The sequence below is a fragment of the Bombina bombina genome, chromosome 7 (assembly GCF_027579735.1).
Source record: "Bombina bombina isolate aBomBom1 chromosome 7, aBomBom1.pri, whole genome shotgun sequence".
In the NCBI taxonomy this organism is placed as follows: Eukaryota; Metazoa; Chordata; class Amphibia; order Anura; family Bombinatoridae; genus Bombina; species Bombina bombina.
Window position 1 is genome coordinate 147,190,841 of NC_069505.1, and position 21,660 is coordinate 147,212,500.

Here is a 21,660-nt window from a genome sequence, read left to right on the forward strand (position 1 = left end):
TTTTTTTATCAAAATGTTTTTTATCAAAATGTACACAATCTTTCAATCACTTTCTAAGACACCTGCTCCTACTGAGCATGTGCAAGAATTCATACATATATGTCTGTGATTCGCTTATAGCTGTCACATGATTTAGGGGCATATTTGAAGCTGCATATTATATTTTTACAAACCAATTCCATTTTTTACTACATGTTTAACCACTAAAATTCTTTGTAATTTAAATGTCCTGTTAAATTATACATAAATATCCATATTTCTTTTGCATGATGTACCGAGTCCACGGATTCATCCTAACTTGTGGGATATTGTCCTTCCTGACAGGAAGTAGCAAAGAGAGCACCACAGCAGAGCTGTCTATATAGCTCCCCCCTTAACTCCACCCCCCAGTCATTCTCTTTGCTGGCTCTAAGCAGGAAAAGTAAAGAGAAGTGGTGTTAAACTGTTTTATTTTATCTTCAATCAAGTGTTTGTTATTTTTAAATGGTACCGGTGTTGTACTATTTACTCTCAGGCAGGACATAGATGAAGATTTCTGCCTGGAGGATGATGATCTTAGCATTTGTAACTAAGGTCCACTGCTGTTCCCACAGAAGCTGAGGAGTACAGGATAACTTCAGTGTGAGGAACGATTTCTTGCTATACAGCAATGAGGTATGTTCAGTCATATTTTCTGCAGAGACTGTGTTAACTCAGAAAAGCTGACAGTGTCCCCATTAGGGGAAGGGTAAGCAGTAATCCTAGTGTTATCAGAGGTTTTTACTAGCTTGCATAAAGGGTTAATTTTTTGTGGGCACTCAGTTTGTTATGTGAATTATTGCTCCGCTATGGAGTCTAAATTTAGTTCTTAGAGTTCTTCAGGGGGTTCCGTTTGAACCCATGCATTCCATAGATATTAAGCTTTTATCTTGGAAAGTTGTGTTCCTAGTTGCTATCTCTTCAGCTCGAAGAGTTTCTGAACTATCTGCATTACAATGTGACTCTCCTTATCTTGTGTCCCATGCTGATAAGGTGGTTTTGCGTACCAAGCCCCTGGGTTCCTACCTAAGGTTGTTACTAACAGGAATATCAATCAAGAAATTGTTGTTCCTTCTCTGTGTCTTAATCCTTCTTGTAAGCCCCAAGGCAGAACATACAGTGATCTGAGATGTCATCGCAGAAAATGCAGCCTGTCTGCAGAAAAAACAGGACACATGCAGGAACTGTTAGTACTTGAACTTTGTAGTGCTGCTCCACATTAGACAGTTCTCTTCAAACAGTGCTGTGCTGTGGTTGCAGTGTTTAAGTTTTCCTTAACACAGTGCATCAAGAGCAAAGTGCTGTTTGAAGCGAGTTGTCAAATATGCAGTAGCGCTGCAAAGCAGCAAAACATTGCTTTTTGACCGGCTCTCAGAGATTTTTTCATACCCTCCCCCTAGCCTTTCCCAGTCTGCAAAGCTGTTTATTCTGAATGTAAGACATCCGTATGATCATTGCATCTTTTTTATTACTACATTTCTATGTTAGACCAAGAGAAAAGGAAACAGATTTATTCAAGAGACATTTTAAAATTTCTTTTTTTTTGTATGCAGCTAATTTGCAATGCAATTATTTATAAAGCATTAAAAAATGTTTTATTCTTCAGTTAACCAACACATTGCAGTTGAACTGGTGCCTTAGTGTAACTGTCTAATTTAAAATTTTATTTTATATAAAAATTACCTGCAGAAAATTTTTTACTAAACAAATCTCATCGCAGGAAGTGAAGAAAAGTTCTGCCTCTGGGCTTGTAAGAAGGAACGTCTCTTGCACAACTTGGACGTGGTTCGTGCTTTGAAATTTTATTTGCAGGCAACTAAAGATTTTCGTCGAACATCTTCTTTGTTTGTTGTCTATTCTGGAAAGCGTAGGGGTCAAAAGGCTACGGCGACTTCTCTTTCCTTTTGGATGAAAAGCATCATCCGTTTGGCTTATGAGACTGCTGGACAGCAGCCTCCTGAAAGGATTACAGCTCATTCTACTAGAGCGGTAGCTTCCACATGGGCTTTTAAAAATGATGCTTCTGTTGAACAGATTTGTAAGGCTGCGACATGGTCGTCTCTTCATACCTTTTCAAAATTTTATAAATTTGATACTTTTGCGTCTTCTGAGGCTATTTTTGGGAGAAAGGTTTTGCAAGCAGTGGTGCCTTCCGTTTGGGTTCCTGTCTTGTCCCTCCCTTCATCCGTGTCCTAAAGCTTTGGTATTGGTATCCCACAAGTTAGGATGAATCCGTGGACTCGGTACATCATGCAAAAGAAAACAAAATGAATGCTTACCTAATAAATTTCTTTCTTTTGCGATGTACCGAGTCCACGGCCCGCCCTGTCTATTCAAGGCAGATAGTATTTTTTTATGTAAACTTCAGTCACCTCTGCACCTTATAGTTTCTCCTTTTCTTCCTTGGCCTTCGGTCGAATGACTGGTGGGTGGAGTTAAGGGGGGAGCTATATAGACAGCTCTGCTGTGGTGCTCTCTTTGCTACTTCCTGTCAGGAAGGACAATATCCCACAAGTTAGGATGAATCCGTGGACTCGGTACATCGCAAAAGAAAGAAATTTATCAGGTAAGCATAAATTCTGTTTTTGAGATGTATATGTATGTATCTCTAGGTTAAAGCCCTTTGACTACCTTTTTTTTCTTCTAACACCTGAGATCTCATATCTTTAAGCCCTTATAATTTTTTTGCGCCTCTTTTTTTAGAATAATTCTAATTAGATGGTGTTATGAGTGTAACAGTACTTTGTCATGTATTTTTGATGTGTTTTGTGACCCTCTTTTGTTTAGTTCCTGGCATAAATTGCAATTGCGCTCAAGCGATCACGTTTACTTTCAACTTGTAATACAATTGGAAAACCTAAACAAACACCCATGATAAACCCCTTATCGCTTGTGCGTAACTATTAGCGCACCACTCATAATCTAGCCCCATATCTTTTTATTAAACTGTAAGTAAAAAGTGTCCATATTAGGGTTATGCTATTTTCTTCTAACAGTATATTTTCATCCACTTGATTAGTGGAATAATTTTCTTGCAATAGATTTTTCAACCATGAATACAAAAATGCTTATATATGTGATCATTTTAATAATCCTATATGTTAAACTAATATTAAATTAAATGTTCATTTCTTTTTCTTTTTTTTTTCCAGGCTTTTATTGTTGCCTTTACATCAGACATGATCCCTCGCTTGGTTTATTACTACGCTTATTCTGAATACGAGCATTCACTCATGGATGGATATATAAGCAGTAGCCTTTCTATTTTTAATGTTTCAGATTTTAAAGAAAAGAGCATGCCAAATGAAAATCCAATGAACATAACTTTATGCCGGTATGTTGATTTATTTATCAAATTTATTTTATACGCATTCTATTGTATTAGAAGTACCAAAGTGTGTTCCTTTTTTTTTTTTTATACCACATGAAGTTAACCAATCCGTTTTTGTGTTCAGTTGTGATCCTTGTTCGAAAAAAGATAAAACTTCACGTTCTCAGAAACTTTTGGACAACATATTTTTCCTTCCTCAGATAGGGAGAGTCCACAGCTTCATTCCTTTTGGGAAATACAACACCTGGCCACCAGGTGGAGGCAGACACACTCCAGCCAAAGGCTTAAATATCCATCCCACTTCCTCATTACCCCAGTCATTTTTTGCCTTTCGTCAAGTTAGGAGGTGGCAAAGAAGTGTCAGAAGACTTGGAGAGTCCTGAAAAAGGGTATCTGCCCTTCGTGATAGGACTGGAGTTTTAAGTAGTCATGTCAACCTCTCAGTGAGAGTATTGATGAACGTTAGAGTCTGGAAATGCAGGAAAGTTTTTCTGCGAAACCATCAAGACTACTGCTAACAGCTCCTAAGCAATCAGTGTTGACGAGTTTCACTGCCTGCTTTCTCTCACTCAAGTCTGTCAGGAGCGCTATAAGACTGTCACACTTGAGAGGCTGTGTTCTGTTCCACAGCATGGATCCTGGAGGTAAGATCATTTCAATTTTTACACATAAAACAGGGTCACAGTGTGGCTCCTTTATACCTTGATAGGATCGAGGGTAAATATCATCTGAAGGGGGTTTATTGAAAAGTTGGGGTTAATTAATCAGTGTATTAATTATTTACATGCTGCTTTGTGTGATTTTTTTCCTGGGCTGATAGACTTGCGTTTTTGAAAGCATCAAAGATGCTTGGAAAGTAGGCAAATGGTTGTGGGCAAACCCTCAGTCTCCAGACATATTCGTGGACTTTCCTGGGAGTCTGCTTCAGGTAAGGGCACGTATGATCCTGGACTGTGTATAGCAGCTTGCTTTGCAGCCAAGCCTGCTTGTGCATTTCCTTTCGTAATGTCATCTGTTCCCTTTGTGTGTGCAGCTACCTTTATAACAGCTAAAAAGGATGGTAACAAGAGGGCATGTAGCAGATCTCTGACTTATGTGGCATTTTTGATGGGAGTCCCTGCTGCAGTAATGAACCTCTTAGTTTCCACAATGCTCCAAAGTCATGCAATACTCCAAAAGCATAGCGCAAGTCTGTATAGATGTTAGCTGATTTACTTGTTGCTATCTTGCATGCACGGATAAGGGCAATTAACTCAGCCACTTGGGCTGATGCAACCTGTATGGGGCCTGATTCTATTACTTAAGCGTCAGAAACCACTGCATAGCCTGCTACCTTTTACCTTTCCTCTGTGTAATAGCAAGAACTATCTACATACAGTGACAGCTCTGGGTTTGTGAGGGGCGTTTCCTGTAGGTCAGGTTGCACAGTCTCTATGAACAGTCTCTATGGCTTCTGTCATGATACTCGCCCTCCTCTTGCAAGATTGGCAACAAGGAAGCAGGGTTAAAGGGACAGTTTTCTCAAAAATGTTTTCCCTTTTAATTTGTTCCCATTGATCCACTTTATCTGCTGGAGTGTATTAGATTGTTTACAAGTAGCTCCTTTACCCTTATATTGGCATTTTAAATAGTTGATTTAGCATGTGGTATCCCCACCTATTTTGAAAGTTTGTGGCCGCAGGTCCAAGCTATAGATAAGCTTTGTAAACACAGCGAGCAAAAGAAATTACACTCCCAGTGGGATATAAGGTAATACAATGTTGATTTTCCATTGTTCTCTCCAAATACTGGTGATTGTTTTATGGACAGATATAAGATAAAGAAGCAGGTATATGTACACAATATGATACAGTAATGAGATCTGATTATACCTACAAGCTCAACCCATTTTATTAGGTGGTGGCTTCAAAACACAACATCACAGCTTTAATATACACAAAAAAAACTTAAAAAGCTAATTTTCATACATTTTTACTCTACAATTGCTTTTTTTACCAACTGCAAACACATTAAAGGGACAGTTCACCCAAAACTTTCTCCTCTTTAAATTATTCCCAATGATCCTTTTTACCTGCTAGAGTGTATTAAATTGGTTGCAAGTGGCTCCTTTACTCCTATTTCAGCATTTGAAATAGCTGATTTAGCTTGTGGTTTCCCAACCTATACTGAAAGTTTTGATACTGGCGTATACGCTATTGACAAACCTAAGTAAACACAGCCAGCAGAAGAGATTACACCCTCAGTGGGGGCATGATAGTTAAGTAATAAAATGATCATTTTCCATTGTTCTCTCTATGTATTGAGCTTTGGTGTTCCAGACAAATATAAGATAAGGAAATATTTTATACTCTGCAGTTGGTATAACAAGTCATTTAAGATACATTTATGGAAAAACAATTTTACAGTGTACTGTCCCTTTAAGGTAAAAACTATTTTTCAGTATACTGTCCCTTTATGCACCACTAGGAATGAAGTGTTTACAGCTACTTTCAAGGCTCTTAGATCTTGCATAAACCTGTTTGCAGGGGGATTACTGTTTGGTTTGCGCACTGGGAGGTTTGGGGTATTGCAGGGACTAACGGTCTCTACGAAGACAAACAAAATGCAGAAAATCTGATGCGCTTATGTACTGACCAAAATATTATTTTATATATATAAAAAAAGGGGAATGAACCTAAAAAAGATTTTTACCCACTAGCACACTTATGGGTCATTTAAATATATGCATATATAGATACACACAATAAAAGAATAAAATACAATCTTAATATATATATATATTAAAAATATAAAATCTATTGACAGGTTTCCATAAAAACCACAGTACCTTTAAATAGTATTACCAGTGATTGGATTCTGGCAAAAAAATTCAAAAAGTTGTCCTTATTGGTACTAAAAGTTCACTAAATGATCTTGATAAGAGCAATATCCTTTAGGATCCCTGTGCCTTTGTAGTGCAGCCTTGTTCCAGCCGGAAATTCCACCAATCTTAGCTCAAACGTTGTCACATAGAAAAGAAAAACAGGCGCACAAGGCACAATTCAAGTGAAAGATTTATTAGACATAAAACACACGCAAGTGAAAATACACTTACTGGATGCAACAAATAGCGGTCATATCATATGTGTCTTTTTAGGGCTTACAGCTCCTTTCACCACACCGGCAAAGATGGTCCGCCTCCTTACAGCTGGTTACAAGTTGCTGCAGGCAAAAGTAATCCGGATCCCAGCTGCTTGCTAAGCTCGTGTGACAAAAAGTTTTTGCTGCTCTCCTACAGACATCAAATGGTGAGACCACTGGCCTGACGCGTTTCCCCCAAACTCTGGTCGGGCTTTTTCAAAGGCTAAATTGATAACGGATATCACTGAGAATGCGCCTTTTTACTTTAAAGGCGAGATGGCCAATCCAAATAAAGGTGTGTGCTAATGGACCAATGGTAAGAAGGGGTGTGTTTTCTCAGTCCCTGATCAGTGATCGGCATAAAAAATTTTTTGCAAAGTCTCTATGCACTTGCGGCTCCGTTATAAGAAAAATAGCAAACCTTAAATGTTTAACTTAATGCAGTCGGAAATTTACAAAATAAAAAGGTATAAAACATCTAAAAGACATATTTAAGATTATAAATACTAAAATACATATAAATACGACAAAAAGTTGATACTTTCATTAATGAAGTGCTCGTTATTTAATAAAGATACTTATGTTTAGAAACTCATTATAAAAATATCTTTTCAAAAACATCAATACTCAGACATTGCTCATTTAGTATCTCAGGGATACTTCACTTATACGCTTCAAACCTACTATATAAATTCTATTATAAAACCCTATCAAACAAAGGCATTTAAAAAACTAACTCAAAGGGGCTTTACTTCAAACTATGTACCTAAAACCTTATGTGTGCACAGTTTTATGTAAGATTAAAAATGTAACCTATTATAATCATTGAACATATATTTGTTGCAAATAAATAGGCTTATATATCTACAAAGGACAACTTAATCTGATAATTTGAAAAAGGTCTTGGGGAATCTTATAAAATAGAAAGAGGTCATAGGGGATCTTATTAAAATCAGACATTGCTCATTTAGTATCTATGGGAGACTTCACTTATTTTACGCTTCAAACCTACTATATAAATTCTATGGTAAAACCTTATAAAACAAAGGCATTTAAAAACATTGACTCAAAGGGGCTTTACTTCGAACTATGTGCTTAAAACCTTATATGTGCACAGTTTTATGTAAAATTAAAAACGTAACCTATTATAATGGTTAAACATATATTTAATGCAAATAAATAGGCTTATATATTTACAAAGGACAACTTAATCTGATATAAGATAAAAAGGGTCTTGGGGAATCTTATAAAATCGAAAAAGGTCATAGGGGATCTTATTAAAATAGTAAAATATTTTGTATATAAATTACTCCATAAATTTTTAATTAGACCTAAACTGGGAAAATTTAAAACATTTTAATATATAAGAATGGTTGATCAATTAATTTAATGTGAGGATTTACTCTAATATAATCATACTAACTATATAATAACTATTAATTATATTAATTTATTATTTTATTTAGTTACAAATAAGAAAAGGAACTTTATAAAAATGCTGCCACATCAATATCGATGTTTAATCCCAAAGGTTGTAGTGTTTTCAATTTATAAATCCATTTGGTTTCCAACTTTCTTAACTCTAACAATCTATTTGGTTTTGTATGAGAAACAAAGTCTATTACTTGTACTTTTAGGGAACTAGGATTGCTTCCATGGCAATCCAAGAAATGTTTTCGAACGCTGTTGTTGACCATTTCTCTTGTAAGGTGTATCCAGTCCACGGATCATCCATTACTTGTGGGATATTCTCCTTCCCAACAGGAAGTTGCAAGAGGATCACCCACAGCAGAGCTGTCTATATAGCTCCTCCTCTAACTGCCATATCCAGTCATTCTCTTGCAACTCTCGACAAGCAAGGAAGTAGTAAGAGAGAAGTGGTGAAACGTAGTTGTTTTTTTCTTCAATCAAAAGTTTATTTTTAAATGGTACCTGAGTTGTACTATTTTTATCCCAGGCAGAAAATAGAAGAAGAATCTGCCTGTGATCTCTAATGATCTTAGCAGGTTGTAACTAAGATCCATTGCTGTTCTCACACATAAATGAAGAGAGAGGTAACTTCAGCTGGGGAATGGCATGCAGGTTATCCTGCTATGAGGTATGTGCAGTTACATTTTTTTTCTAGAGATGTAAATGCTAGAAAATGCTGCTGATACCAGATTTATGTAAGGTAAACCTGATTACAGTGATTTAATAGTGACTGGTATCATGCTTACTGTCAGAGGTAATTTTCAATTCCTGTCATATAAAACGTTTGCTGGAAGTGTTTAAACGTTTTTATATATGCTTTGGTGATAAAACTTTATGGGGGCCTAGTTTTTTTCCACATGGCTGGCTTAAATTTGCCTAGAAACAGTTTTCTTAGGCTTTCCACTGTTTAGACATGAGTGGGAGGGGCCTAATTTAGCGCTTAATTGCGCAGTAACTTTTGCAGACTGAGACATCCAGCTTTCCTCCAAGAGTCCCCTGAATGCTATAGGACCTCTCTAAAGGGCTCTTAGGCTTTCCAAAGTCGTTTGTTTGGGAAGGTAGGGCCACAGCAGAGCTGTGGCAGTTTGTTGTGACTGTTAAAAAACGTCTATCGTTTTTTTGATCCGTTTTTTGAACTAAGGGGTTAATCATTCATTTGCAAGTGGGTGCAATGCTCTGTTAGCTTATTATACACGTTTGATTTACTGCTTTTTTTCACTGTTTTTAAAATTCTGACCTTTTTTTATTTTTCTTAAAGGCACAGTACCGTTTTTATTTTTTGCTTGTTAACTTGCTTTAAAGTGTTTTCCAAGCTTGCTGGTCTCATTGCTAGTCTGTTTAAACATGTCTGACATAGAGGAAACTCCTTGTTCATTATGTTTAGAAGCCATGGTGGAACCCCCTCTTAGAATGTGTACCAAATGTACTGATTTCACTTTAAGTAATAAAGACCATATTCTGTATTTAAAAAAATTATCACCAGAGGAATCTGACGAGGGGGAAGTTATGCAGACTAACTCGCCCCACGTGTCAGACTCTTTGACTCCCGCTCAAGGGACTCACGCTCAAATGGCGCCAAGTACATCTAGTGCGCCCATGGCGTTTGCTTTACAAGACATGGCGGCAGTCATGGATAATACACTGTTGGCGGTATTATCCAGACTACCTGGGTTACGAGTAAAGCGAGACAGCTCTGGAGTTAGAAGAAATACAGAGCATACTGACGATTTAGTAGCTATGTCTGATACTCCCTCACAATATGCAGAAGCTGAGGAAGGGGTGATGTTTCTGACTCAGGGAAGAGGATTGAACCCGATTCTGATATGTCAACATTTAAATTTAAGCTTGAACACCTCCGCGTATTTCTCAGGGAGGTTTTACCTGCTCTGAATGACTGTGATACAATTGCAGTGCCAGAGAAATTGTGTAGATTGGATAAATACTATGCAGTGCCGGTGTGCACTGATGTTTTTCCAATACCTAAAAGGTTTACAGAAATTATTACTAAGGAATGGGATAGACCAGGTGTGCCGTTCTCTCCCCCTCCTATTTTTAAGAAAATGTTTCCGATAGATGCCACCACACGGGACTTATGGCAGACAGTCCCTAAGGTGGAGGGAGCAGTTTCTACCCTAGCTAAGCGTACTACTATCCCTGTCGAGGACAGTTGTGCTTTCTTAGATCCAATGGATAAAAAGTTAGAGGGTTACCTTAAGAAAATGTTTATTCAACAAGGTTTTATTCTACAGCCCCTTGCATGCATTGCACCAGTCACTGCTGCTGCGGCTTTCTGGTTTGAGTCTCTGGAAGAGGCTTTACAGGTAGAGACTCCATTGGATGACATACTTGACAAGCTTAGAGCACCTAAGCTAGCCAATTCTTTTGTTTCTGATGCCATTGTTCATTTGACTAAACTAACGGCTAAGAATTCTGGTTTTGCTATTCAGGCGCGCAGGGTGCTATGGCTTAAATCATGGTCAGCTGACGTTACTTCAAAGTCTAAGCTGCTTAACATTCCCTTCAAGGGGCAAACCCTATTCGGGCCTGGTTTGAAGGAGATCATTTCTGATATCACTGGAGGAAAAGGTCATGCCCTTCCTCAGGATAGGTCCAAATCTAGGGCCAAACAGACTAATTTTCGTGCCTTTCGAAACTTCAAGGCGAGTGCAGCATCAACTTCCTCTAATGCAAAACAAGAGGGAACTTTTGCCCAGTCCAAGTCGATCTGGAGACTAAAAAGCCTGCTGCTGCCTCTAAGACAGCATGAATGATCGGCCCCCTATCCGGTAACAGATCTAGTAGGGGGCAGACTTTCGCAATTCGCCCAGGCTTGGGCAAGAGATGTCCAGGATCCCTGGGCGTTGGAAATTGTATCCCAGGGATATCTTCTGGACTTCAGAGCTTCTCCTCCAAGAGGGAGATTTAACCTTTCACAATTATCTGCAAACCAGATAAAGAGAGAGGCATTCTTACACTGTGTTTAAGACCTCCTAGTTATGGGAGTGATCCATCCAGTTCCAAAGGAGGAACAGGGACAGGGATTTTACTCAAATCTGTTTGTAGTTCCCAAAAAAGAAGGAACCTTCAGACCAATTTTAGATCTCAAGATCTTAAACAAATTCCTCAGAGTTCCATCATTCAAGATGGAGACTATTCGTACCATCCTACATATGATCCAGGAGGGTCTATACATGACTACAGTGGATTTAAAGGATGCTTATCTTAACATTCCGATACACAAAGATCATCATCGGTTTCTCAGGTTTGCCTTCCTAGACAGGCATTACCAGTTTGTAGCTCTTCCCTTTGGGTTAGCTACAGCCCCAATAATCTTTACGAAGGTTCTGGGGTCACTTCTGGTGGTCCTAAGACTGCGGGGCATAGCAGTGGCCCCTTATTTAGACGACATTCTGATACAGGCGTCAAATTTCAAAATTGCCAAGTCTCATACGGACATAGTTCTGGTATTTCTGAGGTCACAAGGGTGGAAGGTGAACGAAGAAAAGAGTTCTGTATCCCCTCTCACAAGAGTCTCCTTTCTGGGAACTCTAATAGATTCTGTAGAAATGAGGATTTACCTGACTGAGTCCAGGTTATCAAAACTTCTAAATTCCTGCCGTGTTCTTTATTCCACTTCTCGCCCTTTGGTGGCTCAGTGTATGGAAGTAATCGGCTTAATGGTAGCGGCAATGGACATAGTGCCGTTTGCACGTCTACATCTCAGACCGCTGCAACTCTGTATGCTCAGTCAGTGGATTGGGGATTACACAGATTTGTCCCCTCTAATAAATCTGGATCAAGAGACCAGGGATTCTCTTCTCTGGTGGCTATCTCGGGTCCATCATTCCAAAGGTATTACCTTTCGCAGGCCAGATTGGACAATTGTAACGACAGATGCCAGCCTTCTAGGCTGGGGGGCAGTCTGGAACTCCCTGAAGGCTCAGGGATCGTGGACTCAGGAGGAGTCACTCCTTCCAATAAACATTCTGGAACTAAGAGCGATATTCAATGCTCTTCAGGCTTGGCCTCAGCTAGCGACAATGAGGTTCATCAGATTTCAGTCGGACAACATCACTACTGTGGCTTACATCAACCATCAAGGGGGAACAAGGAGTTCCCTAGCGATGTTAGAAGTCTCAAAGATAATACGCTGGGCAGAGATTCACTCTTGCCACCTATCAGCTATCCATATCCCAGGTGTGGAGAACTGGGAGGCGGATTTTCTAAGTCGTCAGACTTTTCATCCGGGGGAGTGGGAACTCCATCCGGAGGTGTTTGCACAATTGATTCATCGTTGGGGCAAACCAGAACTGGATCTCATGGCATCTCACCAGAACGCCAAAATTCCTTGTTAAGGATCCAGGTCCAGGGATCCCAAGGTGACGCTGATAGATTCTCTAGCAGCACCTTGGTCTTTCAACCTGGCTTATGTGTTTCCACCGTTTCCTCTGCTCCCTCGTCTGATTGCCAAAATCAAGCAGGAGAGAGCATCGGGGATCTTGATAGCGCCTGCGTGGCCACGCAGGACTTGGTATGCAGATCTGGTGGACATGTCATCCTTTCCACCATGGACTCTGCCGCTGAGACAGGACCTTCTACTTCAGGGTCCTTTCAACCATCCAAATCTAATTTCTCTGAGACTGACTGCCTGGAGATTAAACGCTTGATTTTATCAAAGTGTGGCTTCTCCGAGTCAGTCATTGATACCTTAATTCAGGCACGAAAGCCTTTCACCAGGAAAATCTATCATAAGATATGGCGTAAATATCTTTATTGGTGTGAATCCAAGGGTTACTCATGGAGTAAAGTCAGGATTCCCAGGATATTATCTTTTCTCCAAGAAGGATTGGAAAAAGGATTGTCAGCTAGTTCCTTAAAGGGACAGATTTCTGCTCTGTCTATTCTTTTGCACAAGCGTCTGGCGGATGTTCCAGACGTTCAGGCATTTTGTCAGGCTTTAGTTAGAATCAAGCCTGTGTTTAAACCTGTTGCTCCGCCATGGAGTTTAAATTTGGTTCTTAAAGTTCTTCAAGGGGTTCCGTTTGAACCTCTTCATTCCATAGATATCAAACTTTTATCTTGGAAAGTTCTAATTTTGGTAGCTATTTCCTTGGCTCGTAGAGTTTCCGAGTTATCTGCCTTACAATGTGATTCCCCTTATCTGATCTTCCATGCAGATAAGGTAGTTTTGCGTTCCAAACCTGGGTTTTTACCTAAGGTTGTATCTAATAAGAATATCAATCAGGAGATTGTTGTTCCGTCATTGTGTCCTAATCCTTCTTCAAAGAAGGAACTTCTATTACACAATCTTGACGTGGTTCGTGCTTTAAAGTATTATTTACAAGCTACTAAAGATTTTCGTCAAACATCTGCTTTGTTTGTTGTCTAATCTGGACAGAGGAGAGGCCTAAAGCCTTCGGCAACTTCTCTTTCGTTTTGGCTAAGATGTATAAAACGCTTAGCTTATGAGACTGCTGGCCAGCAGCCATCTGAAAGGATTACAGCTCATTCTACTAGACCTGTGGCTTCCACATGGGCCTTTAAAAATGAGGCTTCTGTTGAACAGATTTGCAAGGCGGCGACTTGGTCTTCGCTTCATACCTTTTCAAAATTCTATAAATTTGATACTTTTTCTTCTTCGGAGGCTATTTTTGGGAGAAAGGTTTTACAGGCAGTGGTACCTTCCGTTTAAGTACCTGCCTTGTCCCTCCCTTCATCCGTGTACTTTAGCTTTGGTATTGGTATCCCACAAGTAATGGATGATCCATGGACTGGATACACCTTACAAGAGAAAACATAATTTATGCTTACCTGATAAATTTATTTCTCTTGTGGTGTATCCAGTCCACGGCCCGCCTTGTCATTTTAAGGCAGGTATTTTTTAACTTTAAACTACAGTCACCACTGCACCCTATGGTTTCTCCTTTCTCTTGCTTGTCTTCGGTCGAATGACTGGATATGGCAGTTAGGGGAGGAGCTATATAGACAGCTCTGCTATGGATGATCCTCTTGAAACTTCCTGTTGGGAAGGAGAATATCCCACAAGTAATGGATGATCCGTGGACTGGATACACCAGAAGAGAAATAAATTTATCAGGTAAGCATAAATTATGTTTTTTTCTTTTATATTATATAAATGTTCGTTAGTTCTGCGTCTTATTTTCCTTTTTGTGCGGCCTACATAAAGAAGGCCACACCCACATTCCAATAAATAAACAACATAGATTGAATCACAATTACTTTTGAAATGTATATTATATGTTTCTGTAGATTGGCTATTGTGGAATGTTGGTTCTTTATTAACGTGTGTGCACATGTTACACTTTGTTTTTCCACATTTCATTGTCCTTTTCCAATTTTTTAACCAATTATCGTTTTTTTATCTTCCACCTTATTGTTTTTAATAGATTTGATTCTACTAGGGGCCAGAATATTTTTTAAACTTCTACCTTTTTTATATGTAAAAGTGGGCTTTTCTTCAAGGTGTGGACCTAAAAGGGGATCTGATTTCAAAATAGGCCAATGTTTTTTTTATTATATTTTCCAATTTCTTAGTATGAAGTAAAGTAATAGGCTTTGTTTCTCATACAAAACCAAATAGATTGTTAGAGTTAAGAAAGTTGGAAACCAAATGGATTTATAAATTGAAAACACTACAACCTTTGGGATTAAACATCGATATTGATGTGGCAGCATTTTTATAAAGTTCCTTTTCTTATTTGTAACTAAATAAAATAATAAATTAATATAATTAATAGTTATTATATAGTTAGTATGATTATATTAGAGTAAATCCTCACATTAAATTAATTGATCAACCATTCTTATATATTAAAATGTTTAAAATTTTCCCAGTTTAGGTCTAATTCATTTTTATGGAGTAATTTATATACAAAATATTTTACTATTTTAATAAGATCCCCTATGACCTTTTTCGATTGTATAAGATTCCCCAAGACCCTTTTTATCTTATATCAGATTAAGTTGTCCTTTGTAAATATATAAGCCTATTTATTTGCAACAAATATATGTTCAATGATTATAATAGGTTACGTTTTTAATCTTATATAAAACTGTGCACACATAAGGTTTTAGGTACATAGTTTGAAGTAAAGCCCCTTTGAGTTAATGTTTTTTAAATGCCTTTGTTTGATAGGGTTTTATAATAGAATTTATATAGTAGGTTTGAAGCGTATAAGTGAAGTATCCCTGAGATACTAAATGAGTAATGTCTGAGTATCAATGTTTTTGAAAAGATATTTTTATAATAATGAGTTTCTAAACATAAGTATCTTTTTTAAATGAAAGTATCAACTATTTGTCTTATTTATATGTATTTTAGTATTTATAATCTTAAATATGTCTTTTAGATGTTTTATGCCTTTTTTGTGTAAAATTCCGACTGCATTAAGTTAAACATTTAAGGTTTGCTATTTTTCTTGTAACGGAGCCGCAAGTGCATAGAGACTTTGCCAAAAAAATTTTTATGGCGTTCACTGATCAGGGACTGAGAATACACACCCCTTCTTACCATTGGTCCATTATCACACACCTTTATTTGGATTGGCCATCTCGCCTTTAAAGTAAAAAGGCGCATTCTCAGTGATATCCGTTATCAATTTAGCCTTTGAAAAAGCCCGACCGGAGTTCGGGGGAAACGCGTCAGGTCAGTGGTCTCACCATTTGATGTCTGTAGGAGAGCAGCAAAAACTTTTTGTCACACAAGCTTAGCAAGCAGCTGGGTGAAAGGATCCGGATTACTTTTGCCTGCAGCAACTTGTAACCAGCTGTAAGGAGGCGGACCATCTTTGCCGGTGTGGTGAAAGGAGCTGTAAGCCCTAAAAAGACACATCTGATATGACCGTTATTTGTTGCATCCAGTAAGTGTATTTTCACTTGCGTGTGTTTTATGTCTAATAAATCTTTCACTTGAATTGTGCCTTGTGCGCCTGTTTTTCTTTTCTTCTCTACTAAGACGCCCTGCTTCAAAAGATGTTGTATTACAGGCTTAATGCCGTCCAGTGCTTCCTTTCTTAGGGGATACTGTGGGATGTTAGGCAATTTAGCATTTTCCTTTAATTCTATAACAATTTCCCCTGCAGATTTTATTAGCCCAATGTCATTGCCCTCTTTGGCCCATAGAGATTCAGGTAATTGTTCAAATTCAATTGGCAGAGGGGATTCAGTGTCTCCCTCCATCTGTTTCTCTAAAGTGGCATACACTTTGTTTTGAATCTTATCAGGCACATCTAGAAAGACTCCATCAGGGGTGCAATATATAGTACATCCCAATTTACACAATAAGTCTTTTCCAAGTAAATTTACAGGGCAAGTGGGGCTTAACAAAAGGCATGTTGCTCTGTAATTGTGAGCCTATGGACACATTAAGGGGTTTTGAGATTGGGTGTGGGATGTATTTATTTCAGGTCATTACAGGTTTTTGGTAAGCTACCTGAATATTTGAGGACAAAGTGTTTAAAAGTGTAGAGCTAGTGGCTCCAGTGTTAATTAAAAATGGATGCTGTTCCCCATTAATAGTTAGTTACAGTAGGCTTATTACCTTGCTCAACAGGGACAGTCACCAGTGTATTACCATTAGCTAGTCAGTCATAGTTTCGTTAAGCTTCAGGGTTAAAGGAGGTACCACCTCCCCCCTGTTTCTGCCCATCTCTGTCACGTCTGTCCCCTCCCTGGTTCCCTTTTCTCTGTTTGGATGACCAACAGTCTCTAGCAAAATGTCTGAGCTTCCCATAGTTATAGCATTTTAACTGTTTCTTTGTTTCCCCACCCCCTTGCTTTCCTTTCTGCCTATTCTGTTGAGAATAGTTTACAGCCTGAGCCTCTGCTGCTCTCTCTTGCACTTTCATTTAACTTCTCTCTGTTCTAAGGGTCCGGTACACTTGTCCAGCCCCTGTGCGCACTGTTTTAAATGGCAGAGTTGACCATCCTAGCATTGACAGTTGTAATTGTTTAGACACTTCTGGGTCTAAGTAATTTACAAATGCAATGACTATATAAAGGTTTTTTGCATTCCTTTCCACGTCCTCAATTCCCCCGTAGTGCTTAATTTTGCAATATTTCCTCTGCAAACTCATCTGTTTTATTCCAATCTACAGCTGAAGTAAACGTCTCTGCAATACACTTCTGTATGTGTGTATACCACTGGTGTAATTTAATCTAATCTCTTTCATCAGCTATAGCATCCCAGGCAGTAACACTCCTTGCAGTTTCAGTTCCCCAATTACACGGAGCTCTGTTATAAACTATAATGAATTTTACTTTTTCTTATGGAGTAAATACAGACTCAAACAGGTGCCACATATTTCTGATTCATCACTTACACCAGTGAGAGCCTTTGGGAATGTTTTAACAAGGGCTTTGTGTGTCACAAACCCAGCTATTTCACTAGGGATTTGTCTATTCCTGTTAGATCTGCGCAGCGCAGGAGTTGCTGGGGGCTGTGGACACTACTGCTTGCACTTGCTCTGTGGGAGGTTGTGTGGGCAATGCAGGGTATAGGGCCCAAGATTGCACTAGATCTGGCTCACTATAGGGTGATGGACTATGCACGTTTTTCCCTTTCTTTTTCTCCTTACTCGGCGATGGGAGGTTATAAGTGGGATCCTGTATCGTTGCCTTTTCTCCAACATTGGTTTGTCCGTTCCACGGTGTCATCCTTACTTGTGGGAATATCTCTTCCCCAACAGGAAATGGCAAAGAGTCCCAGCAAAAGCTGGCCATATAGTCCCTCCTAGGCTCCGCCCATCCCAGTCATTCTCTTTGCCGTTGCACAGGCAACATCTCCACGGAGATGGTTAAGAGTATGTGGAAACTGGTAGACACTTTTATGGGCAAAATCGATTGCTTTATTTGGGCATTTTATACATGTTTAGGCTTGTAATTCACATTTATAAGCTTGGGGAACGTTTTTTAACGTCAGACACTGTGTTAGACACCTTTCCAGTCAGGAAGGGCCTTCCCAGTTGTAGGCTGAGCCTCATTTTCGCGCCATTACTGCACAGTTACTTTTTGAGAGCAGACATGCAGATGCATGTGTGAGGATCACAAAGTAGTTGGAAAACTTCCTAGAAGGCTTCATTTGGTATCGTATTCCCCTCTGGGTTTGGTAAAGTCGCAGCACAGGCTGTAGCTGGGACTGTAGAGGGGTTAAAACTGTAACCGGCTCCGGTTTCTTTAAGGGTTAAAGCTTTGAAAATTGGTGTGCAATACATTGAATGCTTTAAGACACTGTGGTAATTTTTTAACAATTCCTTCATACTTTTTCACATATTCAGTAATAAAGTGTGCACTGTTTAAAATTTAAAGTGACAGTAACGTTTTGTTTAAAACTGTTTTTTTGTACTTTATTGACAAGTTTAAGCCTGTTTAACATGTCTGCACCTTCAGATAAGCTATGTTCTATATGTATGAAAGCCAATGTGTCTCCCCCTTCAAAATTGTGTGATAATTGTGCCATAGCGTCCAAACAAAGTAAGGACAGTACTGCCACAGATAATGAAATTGCCCAAGATGATTCCTCAGATGAAGGGAGTAGACATGGTTCTACATCATCTCCTTCTGTGTCTACACCAGTTTTGCCCACACAGGAGGCCCCTAGTACTTCTAGCGCGCCAATGCTTATTACCATGCAACAATTGACGGCTGTAATGGATAACTCCATAGCAAATATTTTATCCAAAATGCCTGCATATCAGAGAAAGCGCGATTGCTCTGTTTTAAACACTGAAGAGCAGGAGGGCGCTGATGATAATTGCTCTGTCATACCCTCACACCAATCTGAAGGGGCCATGAGGGAGGTTTTGTCAGATGGGGAAATTTCAGATTCAGGTAGAATTTCTCAACAGGCTGAACCTGATGTTGTGACATTTAAATTTAAATTAGAGCATCTCCGCGCACTGCTTAAGGAGGTGTTATCTACTCTGGATGATTGTGACAACTTGGTCATTCCAGAAAAATTATGCAAGATGGACAAGTTCCTAGAGGTTCCGGTGCACCCCGACGCTTTTCCTATACCCAAGCGGGTGGCGGAAATAGTGAATAAGGAGTGGGAGAGGCCCGGCATACCTTTTTGTCCCCCCTCCTATATTTAAAAAATTATTTCCTATGGTCGACCCCAGAAAGGACTTATGGCAGACAGTCCCTAAGGTCGAGGGGGCAGTTTCTACTCTAAACAAACGCACTACTATCCCTATCGAGGATAATTGTGCTTTCAAAGATCCTATGGATAAAAAATTGGAGGGTTTGCTTAAAAAGATTTTTGTACAGCAAGGTTACCTCCTGCAACCCATTTCGTGCATTGTTCCTGTCACTACAGCAGCGTGGTTCTGGTTCGAGGAACTGGAAAAGTCGCTCAGTAGAGAGACTCCGTATGAGGAGGTTATGGACAGAGTTCACGCACTCAAGTTGGCTAATTCTTTTATTTTAGATGCCGCTTTGCAATTAGCTAGATTAGCGGCGAAAAATTCAGGGTTTGCAATTGTGGCGCGCAGAGCGCTTTGGCTAAAGTCTTGGTCAGCGGATGTATCTTCCAAGACAAAATTACTTAATATCCCCTTCAAGGGTAAAACTCTCTTTGGGCCAGATTTGAAAGAGATTATTTCTGACATCACTGGGGGAAAGGGCCACGCCCTTCCACAAGATAGACCTTTCAAAGCCAAGAATAAGTCTAATTTTCGTTCCTTACGCAATTTCAGGAACGGACCGACCTCTAACTCTGCATCCTCTAAACAAGAGAGTAACGCTTCACAAACCAAACCAGCCTGGAAACCGATGCAAGGCTGGAACAAGGGTAAGCAGGCCAAGAAGCCTGCTGCTGCTAACAAAACAGCATGAAGGAGTAGCCCCCGATCCGGGACCGGATCTAGTAGGGGGCAGACTCTCTCTCTTTGCTCAGGCTTGGGCAAGAGATGTTCAGGATCCCTGGACGCTAGAAATAGTTTCTCAGGGTTATCTCCTGGAATTCAAGGAACTACCCCCAAGGGGAAGGTTCCACATATCTCACTTATCCTCAAACCAAATAAAGAGACAGGCTGTTACGGTACCAACAGGATACCAAGGGTTAATACCAGGGAACAACGTCCTGCATAGGGAATCAGCAATTCACAAACCAGCCAGTTTTCAGGTTTAAACAGAATGTCATTTATTAAAGGCTATGCCTAGTATTTATGCAGGTCTGACCCCCCCCCCAGATGGGGGTTGAAAGACTGTTGTACATTACATGGAGGGAAAAGCGCCCTTTTACATGAAACAATAGAATTATATTACTTAAACACTTCAACCACAAGACACTTTTGGCTCTTCTTATCACTTAGGCGTTTTCTCTCTGAGGGTGATCAAACAATGGAATTCTTATCACTAACTAAATTATGGTTGGAGCCAGCAACTTGTGTTTAGAAAATAGTTTCTTAAAGCTAAACACAGTTAACTCCTTCAGTCCTGACAGAAGGGTCTGTCACATAGCTCCCCCCTTGTGGAACACTCCGGCAGACCCGGCTTGACCCTTTTGCGGGTCAACCTGGGGATGACCGGACTAGGAGGTGGTAGGCATGTCAGTTTGCTGGGACAATCCATCTGTATTCCCGTTATGAGAGAGAATTCCTGTCCATACAAACAAGGGTTCAAATTCCTCAGTGCCCAGACCAGGGCCAAACAGTCCTTCAAAATCCCATCAGCTTCTTTACGAGTTTTCTGTACCTGCTCTTTATAGGTATCCACAATCCCTTCATACTGACATAGGGTGCCCTTGAGTTGCTGCACCTCCCTATGAGCCAGCGTCAGCTTCTCCTCCAGTGTCACTAAGTTTGTCTTTAAGGTTTCATGTCCCACTCTCAAGCTGGTGTTTTCTGCAGTCTGTCGGTGCAGCTTGTCTAGCAGAGATTCACGTTCTAAACTTGCTTTTTCCTCTGCGCTCCTCTTCTCCTTCATCAGCGCATTGTAACGGGACCTCCACATATCAATAGCGGATAGAGATTTACTGAGCTCAGCGTCCTGGGGCTTAGCAGCAGGTGGGTCAGTCTCTGCTGCACGGATCTGGGCACGGGTAGTCACAGAGTTAACATCAGCGGGACCCATAGGAGCATAGGCAGAAACAAGGGGGGCCAAGTCATTTCCAAGAAGAACATCAGCAGGTAAGTCCTTCTTGACCCCCACATTCACAGGTCTAGCGCCCACTCCCCAATCCAAATGTACCCTGGCAACAGGTAGGCTGAACACATCGCCCCCTGCTACCCTCACAGCCACAGTGTCTCCAGTGTACTGTTTCTCAGACACCAAGTTCTTTTGAAGCAAGGTCATGGTAGCACCAGTATCCCGTAGACCACTGACCTTCTTCCCATTCACTTTAACCAGTTGCCGGTTATTCCGGTGGGCAGCTTGCACAAGGTCTGCCTCATGTAGGATGCTCCAGCATTCTTGCGCCTCTACGTAGCGGGCCGCAGGCTGAGGATTACGTGGGATTCCGCCGGCGGGTCTTCTCCAGGACTGCGCTTGGTTCGCTGCGTTTAGGGGACACTCTGGTCTTTTGTGCCCTAGTTGCTTACATCTAAAGCACCGAATAGGTTGTGAGTAGCACCGCAAATTGAACAGGGCTCTCTGAGGGTAGTTCGTGGCCGGAGGCCGTGTGGTATAGCGGTGCGCCGGGGTTTGGTAACTGGCAGCTGCTGGGGTGACTGGGGGTCTGTACTCCACTCTAGCAGGGGGCT

The 21,660-nt window shown here is 40.1% G+C and overlaps 1 protein-coding gene across 9 annotated transcripts in view; it reads left to right on the forward strand.

Annotated features, from left to right (window-relative positions):
• Positions 1–21,660, forward strand: part of ANO5 (anoctamin 5) — a 599,368-nt gene that overhangs the window by 534,428 nt on the left and 43,280 nt on the right. For all 9 annotated transcript variants that reach the window (XM_053720371.1, XM_053720372.1, XM_053720374.1 and 6 more), the window contains one exon: positions 3,171–3,352. In XM_053720371.1, the coding sequence (XP_053576346.1) occupies positions 3,171–3,352 (182 nt within the window). The remainder of the gene's footprint in view (positions 1–3,170; positions 3,353–21,660) is intronic.